We start from the raw sequence: 18,751 nt of genomic DNA on the forward strand, positions 1-18,751 counted from the left end.
TGTCTGAAACTGTCGGCAGTACCCAAACCGCAAGTATACTATTTTTTTCCTATACATGCAAATCTGTGGTAAAGTTTAATTTATAAATTAGGCAGTATAAGAGGTTAACAACAATAACTAATAATAAAAAAGAGCAGTTACAATAATATATCATAATGAAGTTATACGAATGTGGTCTCTGTCACAATATCTTATTGTAAAAAAATATATCTTATTTTACCGTATTCCCCCTTTCTGTGATGATGTAAGATGACAAAATGTCTACATGACAAGATGAAGTAAAGTGAATGATGTAGGCATTGTGACATAGTGTTAGGCTGTAGTTGACCTTCTCACAATAATGTCGGGAGGATCATCTGCCTCCGACTGTGATTGACTGTGAGTAACTGAAACCACAGAAAGAGAATCTGCAGATAAGGGGAGATGCCTGTATTTATTGCTTCTCTTTTGTTCATATTCCTGGCAGTCTTGCTGTTTCATTTATGTCCCAGAAACTTTGAAGTTGCCTGTATTCGGCCATTAAATTCTGACTTTTTACTCCTAAATATTTTTTATTCATGCCTCTCTTCATTGGAACCACAGCCCTACTTGATTTTTGGTTTTTGTTTTGTTTTGTTTTCGTTGGTAAGTGGGCTCCACACCCAGTGTGGGGGTTGAACTCGTGACCCTTGACCCGAGGTCAAGAATCACATGCTCACAGCCCTAGTTTAGGCCTTTATTATCTTTCACCATTATCAAATGGAGTAGTCCAGAATATTCTACTTTTCTTTTTTCTAATACTCCTCCTTCCAACTCTTACACTTCTTTTATCAGAGCATGTTATTAGTGCTTTATTTTATAAATTATAAGGCAGATATTATAGTTGATTTAATGTTATATCTTCCCAGTAAGATAGAGCCTCTATAATGGCCAGGATTCTTTCTGACTATCCCCAGAGCTTAATATAGTATCTGGCACGTGTCCTTATTCCTGGACATAAACTTACTGGGTTAAAAGATTAGTCACTTTTTTTTTTTTTTTAAGATTTATTTATTTTAGAGAGCAAGAACATGAGTGGAAGGGGCAGAGGAAGAGAGACATTCTTTTTTTTTTTTTCCATTTTTTAAAAAATTTAAGTTCAGTTAATTAACATATAATGTATTATTGGTTTCAGAGGTAGAGGTCAGTGATTCATCAGACTTATATAATACGCAGTGCTCATTATATCACTTGTCCTCCTTAGCGTCCAGGGAGAGAGAGATTCTTTTTTTTTTTTTTTTTTTAAGATTTATTTATTTATTAGAGAGAGACAGCCAGCTAGAGAGAGAACACAAGCAGGGGGAGTGGGAGAGGAAGAAGCAGGCTCCCAGTGGAGGAGCCTGATGTGGGTCTCAATCCCGGAAGGCCGGGATCACGCCCTGAGCCGAAGGCAGACGCTTAACGACTGCGCCACCCAGACGCCCCAGGGAGAGAGATTCTTAAGCAGACTCTGCACTGAGCACGGAGCCCGACTCGGGGCCCCATCTCACGATCCTGAGATCACAACCTGAGCTAAAACCAAGAGTCATACGCTTACTGACTGTGCCACCCAGGCACCTGTTTTGTTTTTTTAAGTAGGCTCCACACTTGGTGTGGGGCTTGAACTCAGGACTCTGAGATCAAGAGTTGCATGCGCCAGCCAGGCACCCCAAGATTAGTCACATTTTAAAGGTTTGATCTGTATTGTGCCACATTGCCTTACATGCACACCATTCTGATTCCCTGCTATACACTTTTGTGCACTCATGCTACTGGGAGTTGTACGAAAGTGTTTATCTCTTTATGTTGTCTCTACCATCACATTTCAAAAAGTCAGTCATTTGAATGTCTGTCCTGGATCTGATGATATCATGTTTTAAAGTTCATTTCTCCACAGCCATCTTCTCCCTTTACTCTGCTGTCATCCTACATACCATGTTCTACTCCTCTACATTCCTTCACTCTTCTAATGTTCCCTCTGCTTGGAACACCTTCCCTTGCCGACATGTTTCACCTGGCTAATTCGTATGCATTCTTCTTTAAAGTTTGGCCAAAATGTTAGCTCCTCTAGGAAGTAAGCTTTCTCTGAAATTCCAGACTGGGGAAATTACCCCTTTCAATACCAGAACATCTTTGGAATGGCTTTTACTATAACATTTATCTCATTATTTTGAAATTACCTGTTTTTCTCTTCTCTAGGGAACTACAAGCTCTTCAACAGCAAGTACTATTTCTTTGACTCCTCAGAGCTTAGTATAGTACCTAAGTACCTATAGTAAGTACTATAGTACCTAAGTAAAAGTAAATAATCGATGAACATTTCTATAGCGTACTTCAGGGTGTCCACATGGTATAAGACACTATAGGGATAAGCCCTAAAGGAAATTTATATAAAGCCTCTAAGTTGTGTGTATGTGTGTAATATTCTGTAATAACTCTATAATCAGGAAAGATTTAATGTGGAAAAATTCAGTTTAGAAGCAAGGTTATATGGATTTGTATCAAGCACAAATTACTAATGAATTAACAAGGGCTTATGTTCTGGAACAGGAGGAAGTAAGTTTCTGGTGTCTGTTCTTTATTCTTGTGTGGACTAATTTAATATAAAAGTATTCAAATTTTTTGTTAGATGCTTATTCACTTAACAGTTCTGGGAGCTGGACAAAAAAAAAAATTAAAGGCTCTTAGCAATTTGACACACAAAAAATAGTGACACAAAATACTGGTAGGATATACTGAGGTATGTATAGACTGTATAGTTAAGAAAAACTGATAGGCCCAGCATAGTCATGATTTACTTTAAAAAAAATAAATAATTTCAGGGCGCCTGGGTGCCTTAGTCATTTGAGCGTCCGACTCTTGATTTTGACTCAGGTCATGATCTCAGGGTTGTGTCAGGCTGTGCTCTGGGTGTGGAGCCTGCTTGAGATCTTCCCCCTCCCCCCACGTACATGCACTCTTTCTCTCTCTCAAATAAATAAATCAGTCTTTAAAAAATAATAATTTCTCTTTTTTTTGTAGTTGGGGAATGCATATTTATTTATTTGTTTATTTTAAAGATTTTATATATTTATCTGACAGAGAGAGAGCACAAGCAGTGGGAGGGGCAAAGGGAGAGGGAGAAGCAGGCACCTCGCTGAGCAGGGAGCCTGATGCAGGGGTGGATCCCAGGACCCCAGGATGATGACCTGAGCCAAAGGCAGACGCTTAACCAACTGAGCTACCCAGGCGCCCCAGGGAATGTATATTTAGCTATATATACCTATAAAACCTGTTTCAGTGACTTAACCAGTTATGTGGGTACTTACTGTTTTTATATAACATGAAGTCTGAAGGTAGTCCAAAGTTCATGTGGCAGCTCAAGGTAACAGTAGGAATCCTGGCTGTGTTTACTCTGCCTTAGTGTGGGACAGTTGCCATGCTTGTAAGGCAGCTGCACTGCCTTTGGGCATTGTGACTTCTTTCCAGACAGGATAAAGGAGGGAAAGGTGAAGCGTTTGATAAAGGAGGAAGCAAGCTTAGTCGTTTCCCATTTAAAGAGTTTTCCTGAAAGCCTTACCTAACAGCAGTTTTCTTTTACAGCTGATTGGCCAAGACCCTGTCACTTGGCTACTTCTTATCTGCAAGAGTATCTGGGAAGGGGAATATTTGCAACCTGGCACTGTGTTAGCCAGTGACTTTTAGGAAGGAAGAGGAAGAGAATGAAAACGGAACAAGTAGTAGTGTCTGCTGCTGAGCACCATAGCCTAATGCACATGCATACATATACCACTGAAACAACCAAAAATAGAGAACGAGGGTTCCATCTAAATAATTATTTTATTTATTTATTTAATTTAAAAAAGTAATCTCTATACCTGGTTTTGGGGCTCCAACTCACTCAGACCCTGAGATCAAGAGTCGCATGCTCTTCCAACTGAGCCTGCCAGGCGTCCCAAAATAAAACTTTTTTTTTTTTTTTTGGTAAAGATTTTATTTATTTGACAGAGAGAGACACAGTGAGAGAGGGAACACAAACAGGGGGAGTGGGAGAGGGAGAAGCAGGGAGAACCCAGGACCACCCTGGGTTCATGACTTGAGCCGAAGGCAGATGCTTAACAACTGAGCCACCCAGGTGCCGCAAAATAAAATACTTTAAATTCACATTAGAGGGGTGTCAGATGGCTCAGTTGGTTGGGTGTCTGACTCTTGAATTGGGCTCAGGTTGTGATTTCAGGGTCGTGCGATCAAGCCCTGTGGAGGGTTCTTTGCTCAGTAGGGAGTCTGCTGGAGATTCTCTCTTCCTCTCCCCCCCCACCCCACACTCGCTCGCTCTCTCTCTTTCTCAAAGAAATAAATCTTCAAAAAAAATAAATGCAGGGGCGCCTGGGTGGCTCAGTCGTTAGGCCTCTGCCTTCGGCTCAGGGCGTGATCCCGGCGTTATGGGATCGAGCCCCACATCAGGCTCCTCCGCTGGGAGCCTGCTTCTTCCTTTCCCACTCCCCCTGCTTGTGTTCCCTCTCTCGCTGGCTGTCTCTCTCTCTGTCAAATGGATAAATAAAATCTTAAAAAAAAAAAAAAAATAAGGGAAGAGACATCCCCTTTCCCTTTAAAAAAATAAAAATAAAAAATAAAAAATAAATTCAAATTAGAAATCAGGGCATCTGGCCGGCTTTAGTTGGTAGGGCACGTGGCCTTTGATCATGCGGTTGTGAGTTCAAGCCCCACGTTGGGCGTGGAGCCTACTTACTTAATTATTTAGTTAATTAATTCAACTTAGAAGAATCTCAGAAATGAGGTGATTGGTGAAAAGGAAAATTTGAAAAGAGAAGTGACAAACCTCAGAAAAAAATTAGAAATAAGAGAAAAAATTTATTTCAGAAATAAAGGTGAAAATAAAAGGAACACATAAATGAAGAAGCGCAACAGGTCATGACACGATAAAAAGTAAAACAAAATTAATTTTTTAATGAGGTGTAGAAAGAAGTTTTTAAAAAATCAAAAAAAGAGGTAAAAGAGATTGAGAAAAAAATGTTATAATAGTGGGCAAAGAGGGGCACGTGGGTGGCTGCCTTCGGCTCAGGTCATGATCCCAGGGTCCTGGGATCGAGTCCAGCATCAAGCTGCCTGCTCCGTGGGGAGTTTGCTTCTCCCTCTGCCTGCCGCTCCCCCTGCTTGTGCGCTCTCTTTCTCTCTGTCTTACAAATAAAATCTTAAAAAAAAAAAAGAAAAAAAAGAAAAACTAGCATTCATATGAACAAAATCCCCAAGGAAGTAAACAACTAAAGCCATGGGACAGAAGGAAAACTTTGTGAAAGTGTGTCTGGGGAAATTGATTCAGAATGGCCAGCACAGAGACATTGTTTAGTAAAACTGATGGACTTTAAGGGCAAAAAAAAAAATCATTTGGGCCTCCTAGTAAAAAAAGACCTAATGGCTTAAAAAGGAAGGAAAATCGATTGTCACTAGACTTATTTTTTTTTTAAGATTTATTTATTTTTTAGAGAGATTGGGGGGGCAGAGGGAGAAGGAGAAGCAGACTCCCCGCTGAGCACGGAGCCTGACGTGGAGCTGGGTCCCAGGACCCTGAGATCATGACCTGAGCAGAAATCAAAGAGTCGGCTGCTTAACTGATTGAGCCACCCAGGTGCCCCGTGTCACTAGACTTTTTGATGGCATGTTTAGTGTCAGAATGCAATGGATTAACATTTAAGAAAATCAAGGAAATAAAACATGAACCAAGAATTTTATATCCAGACAAATAGACCCCTAAGTATAAGAACCACAGACAGTTTATTAAAGATTGATTTATTTGAGAGAGAGAGAGTGATAATGGGGGTGGGGCAGAGGGAGAGAGAATCTCAAGCAGACGCCCCACTGAGCGCAGAGCCTGATGCAGGTCTCGATCTCACAGTCCCGAGGTCATGACCAGAGCCAAAATAAAGAGTTGGCTGCTTAACCGACTGAGCTACCTGGGCACCCCATACCATAGACAGTTTAGCACTAACATGTAAGAATTGAAGAAATATCAGTCGTTAAGCGTCTGCCTTCGGCTCAGGGTGTGATCCCAGGGTCCTGGGATCCAGCCCCGCATCGGGCTGCTCCGTTGGGAGCCTCCTTCTTCCTCTCCCACTCCCCCTGCTTGTGTTTCCTCTCTCGCTGGCTGTCTCTCTCTGTCAAATAAATAAGTAAAATCTTTAAAAAAAAAAAAAAAGAATTGAAGAAATAGTGTTCACATGGTCACTTGGTATGGAATCTACTAGAGCTTCAAATAACTAAAATAACTAGAGAACCAGGTTGTGGTATCTAAATACTAATTTCCATTAAGAGAAACTAGGGATATTAGGAATACTTGAAGAAATAGCTGATTTTAGATCTAGAGTAGGAAATTAATAGTAAATGTGGGATATTTTGTCAAAGGACGCAGGAGTCAACTTGATAAGTTTCTGTGACCAAGTGTAAGATAGTTTGAGCATCAGTAAGAACAATAACCTCAGTGGATTAAAACATCAAATAAGTTTAAATCCTGAGTTCATATTGATGCAAAAAGGACTGCGGAGGGGTATAAGGGAACTATTTGAGATGGTAGAAATAGTCTGTATCTTGATTGTATTAAACGTTACATTACTCACTGTATACATTAAACCATGATTTCTCAACCTTAGCAACATTGATATTTTGAACCAGATAGTTCTTCGTTTGGGGGGAGGAGCAGGTTGTCTTGTGCATTGTAGAATGTTTAGCAATAGTAGACGCTAGACGTGACAATCAAAATGTCTTCATATATTGTCAGACGTCTCCTGGGAAGCACAGTGGACCTGGTTGAAAACCCTGGTCTAGGGCACCTGGGTGGCTCAGTCGTTAAGCATCTGCCTTCGGCTCAGGTCATGACCCCAGGGTCCTGGGATCAAGCCTCACATCGGGCTCCCTGCTTGGCGGGAAGCCTGCTTCTCCCTCTCCTACTCCCCCTGCTTGTGTTCCCTCTCGCTGTGTCTCTCTCTGTCGAATAAATAAAAAATCTTAAAAAAAAAAAAAAGAAAGAAAAAGAAAACCCTGGTCTAAACTTACTAAAAGGGTGAATTTTTACTGTGTGTAAATTACATCTTAATAAACTTGATTTTTAAAAAAATTTAAGTAATCTCTGAACCCAGTGTGGGGCTCACACCCACGACCCTGAGATCAAGAGTTGTATGCTCTCCTGATTGAGCCAGCCAGGCACCCCAGCAAACTTGATTTTTAAAAGGAAGAGTCCTTATTAGTCAGTCTTCGAGGATTCTAGGAAACTGTTTTAAAAACTAGTAATTGATAGAATCCAGCATTTATTTTGTCTCTTATGTTAGGTAGGGATGAATTTGGAGGTTCTCTATATGTATTTTTTGGTATTACGTTTTATCCCTTGCAGTTGTCAGCTTTTCTGCCATTAAAAGTATAATCTTTCTGTTCCTTTTTCTCTGATTTGCTACCTCTGATTCACTTGGATTGGGAAGCCAGATTAATAAAATTATTATTATTCTGAAAAATAAAGGACAATGTATTATGAATTACCTATTTCTGTTTTATTTCTTGATTTAGGGCTGTATTCTGGATACCTGATGTTCCTAAGGCTTAAATTATTTGTTACCAGTATGCTGTTTGAATGTGGCTGAATACAAAAACACTTTCTGGACTGAGATACAATTCTTTGGATTAAATCTGTTGTGTAAAATGAAACATGTTCAGAAAACTCAGTATGTGCTTAATATAGGTATAGTTTTGAAAATCAGTCATACTGTATTAATACTTACTGAATTAAAGAACACAGTGTTCTCAAAATCATTCCAGAGACCAGATGAATAGAGAAGTGTATGGGAACTACCCTTTTGAAAATTATTGAGTTTCTTATTTCATCTTATTTTAGTATTGCCCAAGTTTTTCTCAGAGAAGAATAGGGTATTTGACTTATCATGGTGGTCTTCTTAAAAGTTCATGACTTCAGCACACTTCTTCACTTTGAAGAAACTGAAAAAGTGTGTTAACTACCATAGCTATTTCAATAACTGATGCTTGAGGCAACCACTGGGCTGGGCGAGACTGTCATTAAACTGTGCCTTTGGTTTACTTGTTATTTTCATCATGGAAAGGAAAATCTTTAATTTATTTCATTGCTTAACCAATGCCACATTTTAAGATAAAACTGTTCTTTTTCTAAAACTGTTATTAAAAGAGGCTGGAAACAGATTCTGGTCTGATGTTGATGCTTTTTTGGCATTTCATCCCTCTTTTTGTTAAATGAAACTCATTTAACCCCATTTCCAGTTTTCATATTAAAAAAAATCCTTTGAAATCATAGCAGCGATCAAGGAGGATATTAGTTTTGACTGCATTTTGTAAGAATTTGAAAGAGGCTTAGAGATATGGTTTTACAGCATCCTAATTTGTTTCCCTTTTTACTGACTCATGCCATGTTCTGAATGTCACACTTGTGTTTCAATAAAATGGAGAAAAGTTTGCTTCTTCCCAGTTGATTGCAACAGGGGAGACCTTTGGGTTTTAATGAATTGCCTCTCTGATTTTAATGGAGTAAGGTTAATTTGGAAAGTAGATCAAAGATGATTTGCTTGTATGGACCACAGTTTTGCTTACTGTGTTTCTGAAGACCTATTGTAGATAGTTGGATCGACAGTTTCATAAATTTCTTTTCGGAAGTTAATTTTTGATAGGTAACGACTGATGATATTGAACAGCATTCTGTCTTACCCGCTGAGCTTTTTGGGCCTATTTCAAGAGGAGAAATTATCTATCCCCATTATGGGGAGCTACCACTCAGTTTCACATACAGTTTTTAAGGCAGATTGATTAAATAAGATAGGAGTGTATATCTTTTTCTTTTTTTTTTTTTTAAGATTTTATTTATTTGTATGTGAGAGAGAGTGCAAGAGCACAAGCAGGGAGAGAAAGCATAAGCATCAGTCAGAGGGAGAAGCAGGCTCCCTGCTGAGCAGAGAGCCTGATGCAGGACTCGATCCCGGGTCCTAGGATCATGACCTGAGCAGAAGGCAGACACTTATTTGACTCAGCCACCCAGGAGCCCCGCAGTGTATATCTTATTCCATGATTTCTCACTATGGTTTGCCCACAAGATAATTTCCTGATAAATATTGGCTACAGTGTGTTAAATGTTGTGACAGATACCATGCTAAGCACCTTACAGTATTATTTCATTTTTCACAATAACTTTATGAGATTGGTAATATTTCATCCCAGTTTTTGCTAAGGGAGAAACTGATAACTAGAGAAGTTTTACTGGCTCACTGTCAGAAAGCTAATTAAATGGCTGTGCAGGGACTCATATCTACATCAGTCCTACTCCAGAAACTGTTCTTAGCTCTGTACTCCAGTCCTTCCAGTTTAGCTCTGCCAATATCATGAAAATCTCAGAACATTCCAGTTTATTTTAATTCCATAGGTTGGTGCTTAGAAATGGTAGAGTGAGGGGCACCTGGGTGATGCAGTCCGTTAAACATTGCACTTGTGGTTTCCACTTGGTTCGTGATCTCAGGGTCCTGAGATTGAACTCTACGTTGGGCTTCCACGCTCAGCAGGGAATCTGCTTAAGACTCTCTCTCCCTCTTCCTCTGCCACCACCCCCCCCCCATAAAATCTTAAGGACACCTGGGTGGCTCAGTCCGTTAAGCATCTGCCTTCGGCTCAGTCATGATTCCAGGGTCCTGGGATCAAGTCCTGCATCAGGCTCCTTGCTCAGCGGGAAGTCTACTTCTCCCCCTGCCTGCCATTCCCCCTGTTTGTGTGCTCATGCTCTCTCTCTCTGATAAATAAATAAAATCTTAAAAAAAAAAAAAAAAGTGGTAGAGTGAGAAGGAAATCACGAGGAGAGCTTATTATTAGGCATAGTAACTCAAAAGTATGTTGATGCACTGAAAATAGTAGAGATTAGGTACAGAAGTAAAACCAAGAGCTGAGATTTGTAGATGTTGTTTGTTTGTTTATACAACAGATAAAAACAAAGCAGGCCAATTTAAAATCTCCATTTATAGAAATCTGAAGTATGGATAGAGTCATTAACTTTGTTACAGGGTGCTTTCATAGGTGAATACTTATTGTTTGTTGATGCTTTGAAAACTTGGAGGATATGTTACCTCTTCCTTTGAAACATTACTTTTGTCCATTGGCCTAGTGAAGTGTTTGAAAATGTTAAGTGTGACGCGTTAGTGTTTCATAAAATCAATATACTGGGTCGTGACCATCTTCTGTAACAGCACATAACTATATCTCATTCTTTTTCATGGGTACATAGTGTTCAATTGCATAAGTTTATCATAATTTACTTAACTACTCTGATGTGTACCATTTGATTTTCTAGTTTTTTGTTGTTTTAAAGCTATAGCAAATATTACTGTCATATATTTTTGTATACTCGTGAGTATATCCATAGGACGTTGCTGATTCAAAGTGGAATTACTTTGAAGATACACATTTAAATTTTTTTAAATGTAATTTTATTTTTTAAGTAAGCTCTGTGCCCAACATGGGACTTGAACTCAAAACCTTGAGATCAAGAGTCACATGCTCCACCAACCGAGCCAGCCAATAGCCCCTAAATTTTTAATATTGCCAAATTGGACTTCAAAATGTTGTACTGATTTATCACTACCTATATATGTAAATGCCTATTTCCTGGGACACCTGGTTAAGCATCCGCCTTTGGCTCAGGTCCTGATCCTGGGGTCCTGGGATTGGGTCCCGCATCGGGCTCCTTGCTCAATGAGGAGCCTGCTTCTCCCCTCTGTCTGCCACTTCCCCTGCTTATATGCTCTCTCTCTCTGACAAATGAATGAATAAAATCTTTTTTTTAAAAAATGCCTGTTGGGGCACCTGGGTGGCTCAGTCGTTAAGCATCTGCCTTTGGCTCAGGTCACGATCTCAGGGTCCTGGGATCGAGCTCCGCATCAGGCTCCCTGCTCAGGTTGGCGGGGCGGGGAGCCTGCTTCTCCCTCTCCCTCTCCCTCTGCCTGCTGCTTCCCCTACTTGTGCTCGCGCTCTCTCTGTCAAATAAATAAAATACTTTAAAAAAAAATGCGTGTTCCCCATGTCCTTGCTAATGCTATGCATTATTAGAGTTTAGACTTTTCGTGTTTTTTGTTTGTTTTAACTTCTTGTGATCTGATAGGTGAAAAATTACAGAAGTCCACCTAGAGTTGCATTTTATTTTATTTTTATTTTTTAAGGATTTTATTTATCGGGGCACCTGGGTGACACAGTCGTTAAGCGTCTGCCTTTGGCTCAGGGCATAATCCCGGCGTTACGGGATCGAGCCCCACATCAGGTTCTTCCACTATGAGCCTGCTTCTTCCTCTCCCACTCCCCCTGCTTGTGTTCCCTATCCGGCTGGCTGTCTCTCTGTCAAATAAATAAATAAAATCTTAAAAAAAAAAAAAAAGGATTTTATTTATTTATTTGAGAGAGAGCACACGCACGAGCAGGGGGAGTGGCAGGCAGAGGGAGAGGGAGAAGCAGACTCCCCGCTGAGCAGGGAGACTAACATGGGGTTCGATTCCAGGACCCCAGGATCATTACCAGAGCCGAAGGCAGATGCCCAACTGACTGAGCCATCCAGGCGCCCCTAGAGTTTCATTTGAAAAATTAAATGAGAATGGGGCTCCTGGCTGGCTCAGTTGGTAAAGCATGTGACTCTTGATCTCAGGGTTATAAGTTTGAGCCCCACATTGGGTGTAGCGATTACTTAAAAAGAAAATCTTTTTTTTTTTTTAAGATTTTATTTATTTATTTGACAGAGATAGAGACAGACAGCGAGAGAGGGAACACAAGCAGGAGGAGTGGGAGAGGAAGAAGCAGGCTCATAGCGGAGGAGCCTGATGTGGGGCTCGATCCCATAACGCTGGGATCACGCCCTGAGCTGAAGGCAGACGCTTAACGACTGTGCCACCCAGGCACCCCTTAAAAAGAAAATCTTAAAAAAAAACAATTAGAGGTGCCCAGGTAACTTAGTCAGTTAAACATTGACTCTTGATTTTGACTCAGATCATAATCTCAGGGCTGGGAGATTGAGTTCTATATCGGGCTGTACGCTTGGCGTGGAGCTTGCTTAAGATTCTCTTGCTCCCTCTGCCCCTTCCTCCCGTCAAAAAAAATAAAATTTAAATGAGATTGATCATGTTTTTATATATTTTCTAGCTCTTTGTATTTTCAAATACAAACTGATTCTTGAGACCTCAAGAACAGATGGCAGTATCAGTAAATGTGGTTTCAAAGCTGTGAAGAAATGGTGTTGTAAAGTGTCACTGAAATGACCACAGCTTGACGATCTCTTCTACTTCCCACGTTGACCCTTTCACTCTCTTAATTTAAGGTGATCATGGAGCTCAGCTTGGCCTCCATGGGGCTGGTGGTGATGGAATACATGATGACACAGCAGGTGGAGAAGAAGGGGAAAACAGCCCAGATCCCCAGCCCCAAGCTGGTCGGAGGACCCGGCGGGAAGCATGCACCTGCCCCTACTGTAAAGATAGTGAAGGAAGGTAAGTTGACCCAGTGAAGCCAGTCTCTTAAGAGTATAAAGGAGAAAAATTAATGGATTTGGAGGTAATCAGAAGAGGGTTAACTTTTTAACATTTAAGACTTGGCAGTGTTGCAGGGGGACTAGAGATAGTACAGTACATTTCATTGGGTTATATTATATGATTTTGGTTCCAGCTCTGATCCTTTCATCTACTCTAAGACCTTGGGTCTTAATAGGTGCCTGCCTTCTCCAGAGATAAGGTAATCACATGGAGCCAACTGGTCAAATGATTGTTACCATATGTCTGTTTTAGATGGTTTTAACAAGGTTGCTTATAAAATAGTCTTTCAAAGAAAAAGAAACATACCTACTGTAATGATTTTTTACAGTGGCTGTGTGAGAATCATAATGGTTTATGGAGTCTTATTTTCCCTCAAAATATACAGAAATGCTTACTCCAGATAGAAAATTCTTCCATCGTGAAATCTAACGTGCCCTACAGAACAAAGTTCTAGCAAATTTTTCTTATTAGTAGAATATTCAGTTTAATTCAGTATCATCTCTGGAGAGTTCCAAGTTATATTCTTATTCTTCATCTAACTGCTTTTGAAAGAGAATAGCAAGTCATAACAGATTTTTTAATGCCTTTGGAAAAAAAAATCTGTTAAAAGTTTTGTCCCAACAAAAATAAGTACAAAGATACAAAAATAAGAAGAGTACCAAAACTAAATATAATTTGAGTTCTTTATAGGTTAACCCTACATTACAGGAAAAATCTGAATCAGAAGCACCGAGGGGGCACTGACTGGCTTGGTCAGTGGAGGGCGTGACTCCTGATCTTGGAGTTGTGAGTTTGAGCCCCATGTTGGTGTAGAGATTACTTAAAAATAATAAAATCTTAAAACAAAACAAAAAAACACTGAGTGCAATAGAGTTTCCCTCTTACAAAACTTAAATTTTCAAAGGAAACTGGTTTTCACCTAAGTGTGATTTCATTTCTGTTATGGTTTTTTTCCCTCTGTTGTTAAACCCAAGAAAAGTCCGTCTTGGAAATCTCCCCAATGCCCACTAATAGATCACACATGGAACAGACTGGTTTGGTAGAAACCTTTCAGTACTGATTCCTGAGAGGAGCTTAGGAACTGCTTCATATAGGAAATTATATATATATATATATATGTGTGTGTATTTTTTTTTTCATAGCTTGAGTTAGGATTTTTATTCCCCTGTTATAACTTTTATCCAGCCCATCTTCCTCTACTCTGAAGTCCCTGATAGTGCTGCAGCTTTTCAGCTTCTAATCTTAACCATTTGGCTCTTGACCTTTATTTTAGGAAATGAGTTCGTAGTAGTAAACTATTACGTTTTCTTTAAAGTTCTCCACCAGGTGTTTACATGGAGAGACCTTTTGCTCTGTAAGTAAGTTCCCAGCCAAAAATAGCACCATATTCACAGTTCCCATGGAAAATGCTTGTACTGAGATTTAAATTTTGTGGAAAATATAAGAAAATGCCTCACAGACTTCACAAGTCATTATGAGAGCAATTATCTCTTCATACATCAAACATCAGAATGATTAAGCAATAGAAAAACAGGAAAGAGTAAATATCCAGTAGAGAAGAAACTTAAAACTTGAATTTGGGGTATTAGGAATCAGAATCAACTCAAGATTTATCTTTTTATTTCATTTTATTTACTTATTTAGAGAATGTGAGCGGAGTAGGGGCAGAGGAAGAGGGAGAATTTCAAGCAGACTCCACGCTGAGTGCAGGGTCCAGCATGGGACTTAATCTTACAACCCCAAGATCATGACCAGAACCTAAATCAAGAGTTAGATGCTTTGGGGCGCCTGGGTGGCACAGCGGTTAAGCATCTGCCTTCGGCTCAGGGCGTGATCCCGGCGTTGTGGGATCGAGCCCCACATCAGGCTCCTCCGCTATGAGCCTGCTTCTTCCTCTCCCACTCCCCCTGCTTGTGTTCCCTCTCTCGCTGGCTGTCTCTCTCTCTGTCAAATAAATAAATAAAATCTTAAAAAAAAAAAAAAAAAAGAGTTAGATGCTTTACCAACTGAGCCACCCAGGCACCCTTAAAGATTTATCTTTTGATACTAAAGAGAAGTCTTTCCTTCTTCCCTCCCTCCCTTCCTCCTTTCTTTCTTTTCTTTCTTTTCCTTCCTTCCTTCCTTCCTTCCTTCCTTCCTTCCTTCCTTCCTTCCTTCCTTCTCTACCCCCCACATGAGTCTTGAACTCATGACCCCAGCATCAAGAGTTGTATGCTCTACTGACTGAGCCAGCCAGGTGCCCCAAGAGAAGCCTTTTTTTAAAATAAAAATTTGGGTTAGTTTCAAATGGGTCAGGTAATAACTGCTGACACTGGGGTTCTTTAATTTTTGTCTCTAGAATGCATGATGAATAGTTGTGTTCTTATTTTCAGGGGCTCTGGGGATCCTGGCAAAAAGAAACAGCACATTTGCCACATCCAAGGCTGTGGCAAAGTATATGGCAAGACCTCGCACCTACGGGCACACTTGCGCTGGCATACAGGCGAGAGGCCATTCATGTGTACCTGGTCATACTGTGGGAAACGCTTTACACGTTCGGATGAGCTACAGAGACACAAACGCACGCATACAGGTGAGGAGGAGCCTGGGGAAAAGAGAAATAGTAATGGATAGAATAGAAAGACACAAAATATATATATGAAATAATTAAATTTCCGAGCAACTTAAGTTTGAAAGTGAATGTATAGAACATAAATTGAGTTGGAGTTAATCTGGAAAACCTTTCAGAAGGAAGAAACTAGGTTTTCAGTGGGATTTTAGAGGAGGACCATGGCCCCATTATTCTTCTTAGTCTTGGTCCTGCCTTACTTTTCTGCTGTAGTCCTTCCTTTCTGAGTATTCCTTGGGCTTTACTTATTTTTCTTCCCCTCCCCAAAAGAAAAAGATACTCAACAGATTTTTTTCTTGTTTTTAGCACCTTCTTAAAGTGCCCAATATTCTAATATAGCTTGAAAACAGTGAATTGGATAAAGTAACCCTAATTCCTAAGATGTCCGTTTCTTATCTTCTTTCTCTTCTTTACTAAGGTGAGAAGAAATTTGCCTGTCCCGAGTGTCCCAAGCGCTTCATGAGGAGTGACCACCTGTCAAAGCATATCAAGACCCACCAGAATAAGAAGGGAGGCCCAGGTGTATCCCTGAGTGTGGGCACTTTGCCCCTGGACAGTGGGGCAGGTTCAGAAGGCAGCGGCACTGCCACCCCTTCAGCTCTTATTACCACCAATATGGTAGCCATGGAGGCCATCTGTCCAGAGGGTATTGCCCGTCTTGCCAACAGTGGCATCAACGTCATGCAGGTGGCGGATCTGCAGTCCATTAATATCAGTGGCAATGGCTTCTGAGATCAGGCACCCAGGGCCAGAGACATGTGGGTCATACCCGTCAACCCTGGGATGCAAGGTAGCATGGGTCCAAGAGACATGTGGGAGAGAGAGCCATGAGGCATTAAAATGCATGGTGGTGGGAAGAATTGGGGGAGGGATACAAGAGAAGAGATGGGGTCTTGGCACCCACCTATATCATCAGTACCTCCTTGAAGTGGGAAACATTAGTGAAAATTCTGTTTGTGCCACCCTTTGATGAGCATTTGTTTGACCCCAAACAGTTTCTTACACTTCTTAACCCCCCAGCTTTCCCTTCCTGCGTTTCCCTTCTCAGCTCCCCCATGATGGATCCCCCCCTTTCCTAAAGCCATCATGCCTTGATAAATATATATGATCATTGAAATACTTTTTAACAAAAAAACAGATTCTATATTCTATATATATATATATAGATATATATATATATAAAAGATATATAGAGATGCATTTGCAGGGGTTGGCTGGGAGGAGGAAATAGACCATTCTGTGACCAAAATACCTTGGTCATTTTTTTATATTGCCTTATTTCCCTATGGCTGAGCCTTGTTGTGACACATCAAGCTTTTCTATAGATGTTGTCTTGGCTTCCCACCAGGTTAAGCATTCATATGCTCTGCTTTTAGTTTATATATACATACATAATGTTTTTCCTTTCTTAATTTTGTCTTTTTATTTGGGATCAGCTTCTTGCACTCTTTTCTTGACTCAACCTTTCTGTCTCCCTTTCTCTCACCTGATCACTTCATGTTTTGGTTTTGGTAATGATCCCTGGATGAGGCACTTCTGTGAATCTTTTAAGGTCCTTGGTCCCAGCAGCAGAATGGAGAGCCTTGAAGCCCAGGCTGATGCTTGAGGTAGCTGTGGAGAGAGTGTTCAGAATACTACTGACGCAGGCACCCTCTTGGCGCTGGAGAGTCCAAGGCACCTCTCCTCGGTTGCTGCTCTAAGCATCGAGAGTCAGGAGTCTTTCTGTGGAATCGTACAAGAGACCCTTTGAAGGTTGTAATCTGGAATCAGTTTGTATAAACTGTCAAAAAGTGGTCAAGTAATAGGTAGGGGCTTTTAGTAGGAAAATGGTGTGCCCAGCAGCAGAAGTGACTCAGAGCAGTCCAGTTCAGGAGTTAGTGGAGTACTCGGACTTTTGTACAGCTGTCTTCCAAAGTAGCTCTAAGCTTTGGCGTATGAGTTTCTGAGATCACGTTCTGAAAGGAAATGCACTTCCTCTTTCGAACATCCCCAGTAGTTTATCTTTCTCGTGTTATTAAGGAGCATCAGCCAATGGATCTGTTCCGGGTTTCCATTCTGCAGAACTCCAGAGCATGTGCTAGTGGCAAGGCAGTGGTTCTTTGATCCTTTCCCTTAACTCTTCCTTGGGTGGTTCCTAAGGGAAAAGGAAGCACACGATCATGGGAATGATAGCCCAGAACAAAAAGAAATCTTGTCTTACCACTGTGGTTTATAGGGGAGATCGGGAGACACCATCCTGCTTTCTCCATGGCCTGATAACTGAAGAGACTGATCCAAAAATTATAGCGGCAGGGAACTCTTAGTGCATTTGGCACTGAGATTTAAATGCAACCAGAGTTGTCCTCAAGGCCCAGCCATTAAAACATTGTCTCTCTTGACCTTCTGGTATCTTGTCAGAGAGCTTTTCACTGTGAGGAAGTGTGGAAATGGCTGTGTGTATGTGTGTAATCTGTTAGGTTGGGGATAGGTTTTCTGTTAGCCTATACTACAAGAGACCTGCAATAAAAATTGCCCTGATCTGATAGAAAATGAAGTGTTTGTGTATGACTGTGTATGGATGTGTGTTTGTGCCTGTATATAGCTACACACAGATGAGAAGTTATATTTGAAATTGTTGGAAAATAAATCAAATTCAGCTCAAAAATGCCTTTCAGGCCCATTACCTAGAAGTCTGTCTTAAAACCTGGGTATGTTCCTGAGGTCATTTCTTTGCTTATGCTAAATTAGTTACAATTAATGATGGGGGATATTTGCCTGCACTTTTGAAGAAAAAACTATTTTTGTGTTTGAAATTGAAACCAACATCTAGATCTATGGCAGAGTCCTAGTTTCTTTCATAAATCTTTTTACCTTGACTACAAATAGATGATGCTATGATTCTACTATATATTTTATATCAAATCTATCCATATTAGGGTCTGGGTAATTTTGTGTTGCTGTTTAACCTGAAATACAATAACTGTTGATATTCTAAACAGTAGTTCGCTCCATTTGGTCCTTTCTCTGCAGACGTAATACACTCAGGAACTACTGCGAGGAACTTTCCCCAGATCAAATTCTGTTAATACTGAAGTAAAAGTCATTCATGCCCAGCCACTTATCACACACCCTCTATTCCCACTGAAAGGCGGAACTCCGAACCTGTTCTTTTATGTCTGTAATCATGTACTTAGGCATCTCTTGGAGGAAAGGGCAGGATAACTCACCAGAGTGTGCAGTATTTTGCTAGAGCATTTCAAGGAATGGAATCTTCCCCAGTATGAAATTATTGGATATAAACTAGCTTAATGATGCTGAGGACTGCAGGTGTTTAGGTTATTTGATGATGATTTTCTCTGGGATAGAATGCTGGTTTACCCTCAACCCCCTTCATGAGCATTGCTCTAAGCGAATCCACAGTCCGTTCTTTCCACTTACCCTCTTTCCTTCTTGCCAAGGAAGCTCCAGATCCAGTATCTCGTTGGGCCCCCAGACTGAAGCCGCTTCTGCTCTTGTCTCCCAGCAGCAGTGAGCGCTCAGTCTTTTCCACAGGGAGTTAGGAGCTAACATTCCTTGAGTCATGAGCCTATGGCTGAAAATCCCTTTCCCT

The 18,751-nt window shown here is 40.6% G+C and overlaps 1 protein-coding gene across 1 annotated transcript in view; it reads left to right on the forward strand.

Annotated features, from left to right (window-relative positions):
- SP1 (Sp1 transcription factor) overlaps positions 1 to 18,137 on the forward strand; it is a 45,863-nt gene extending 27,726 nt beyond the window's left edge. Inside the window, exons 4-6 of the mRNA XM_040642531.1 lie at positions 12,344 to 12,512; positions 14,927 to 15,126; positions 15,581 to 18,137. Coding sequence (XP_040498465.1) covers positions 12,344 to 12,512; positions 14,927 to 15,126; positions 15,581 to 15,894 — 683 coding nt within the window. The 3' untranslated portion in view covers positions 15,895 to 18,137. The remainder of the gene's footprint in view (positions 1 to 12,343; positions 12,513 to 14,926; positions 15,127 to 15,580) is intronic.
- Positions 18,138 to 18,751: the final 614 nt, after the last annotated feature.

The sequence above is a fragment of the Ursus maritimus genome, unplaced genomic scaffold (assembly GCF_017311325.1).
Source record: "Ursus maritimus isolate PB19 unplaced genomic scaffold, ASM1731132v1 scaffold_26, whole genome shotgun sequence".
NCBI classification, from domain to species: Eukaryota; Metazoa; Chordata; class Mammalia; order Carnivora; family Ursidae; genus Ursus; species Ursus maritimus.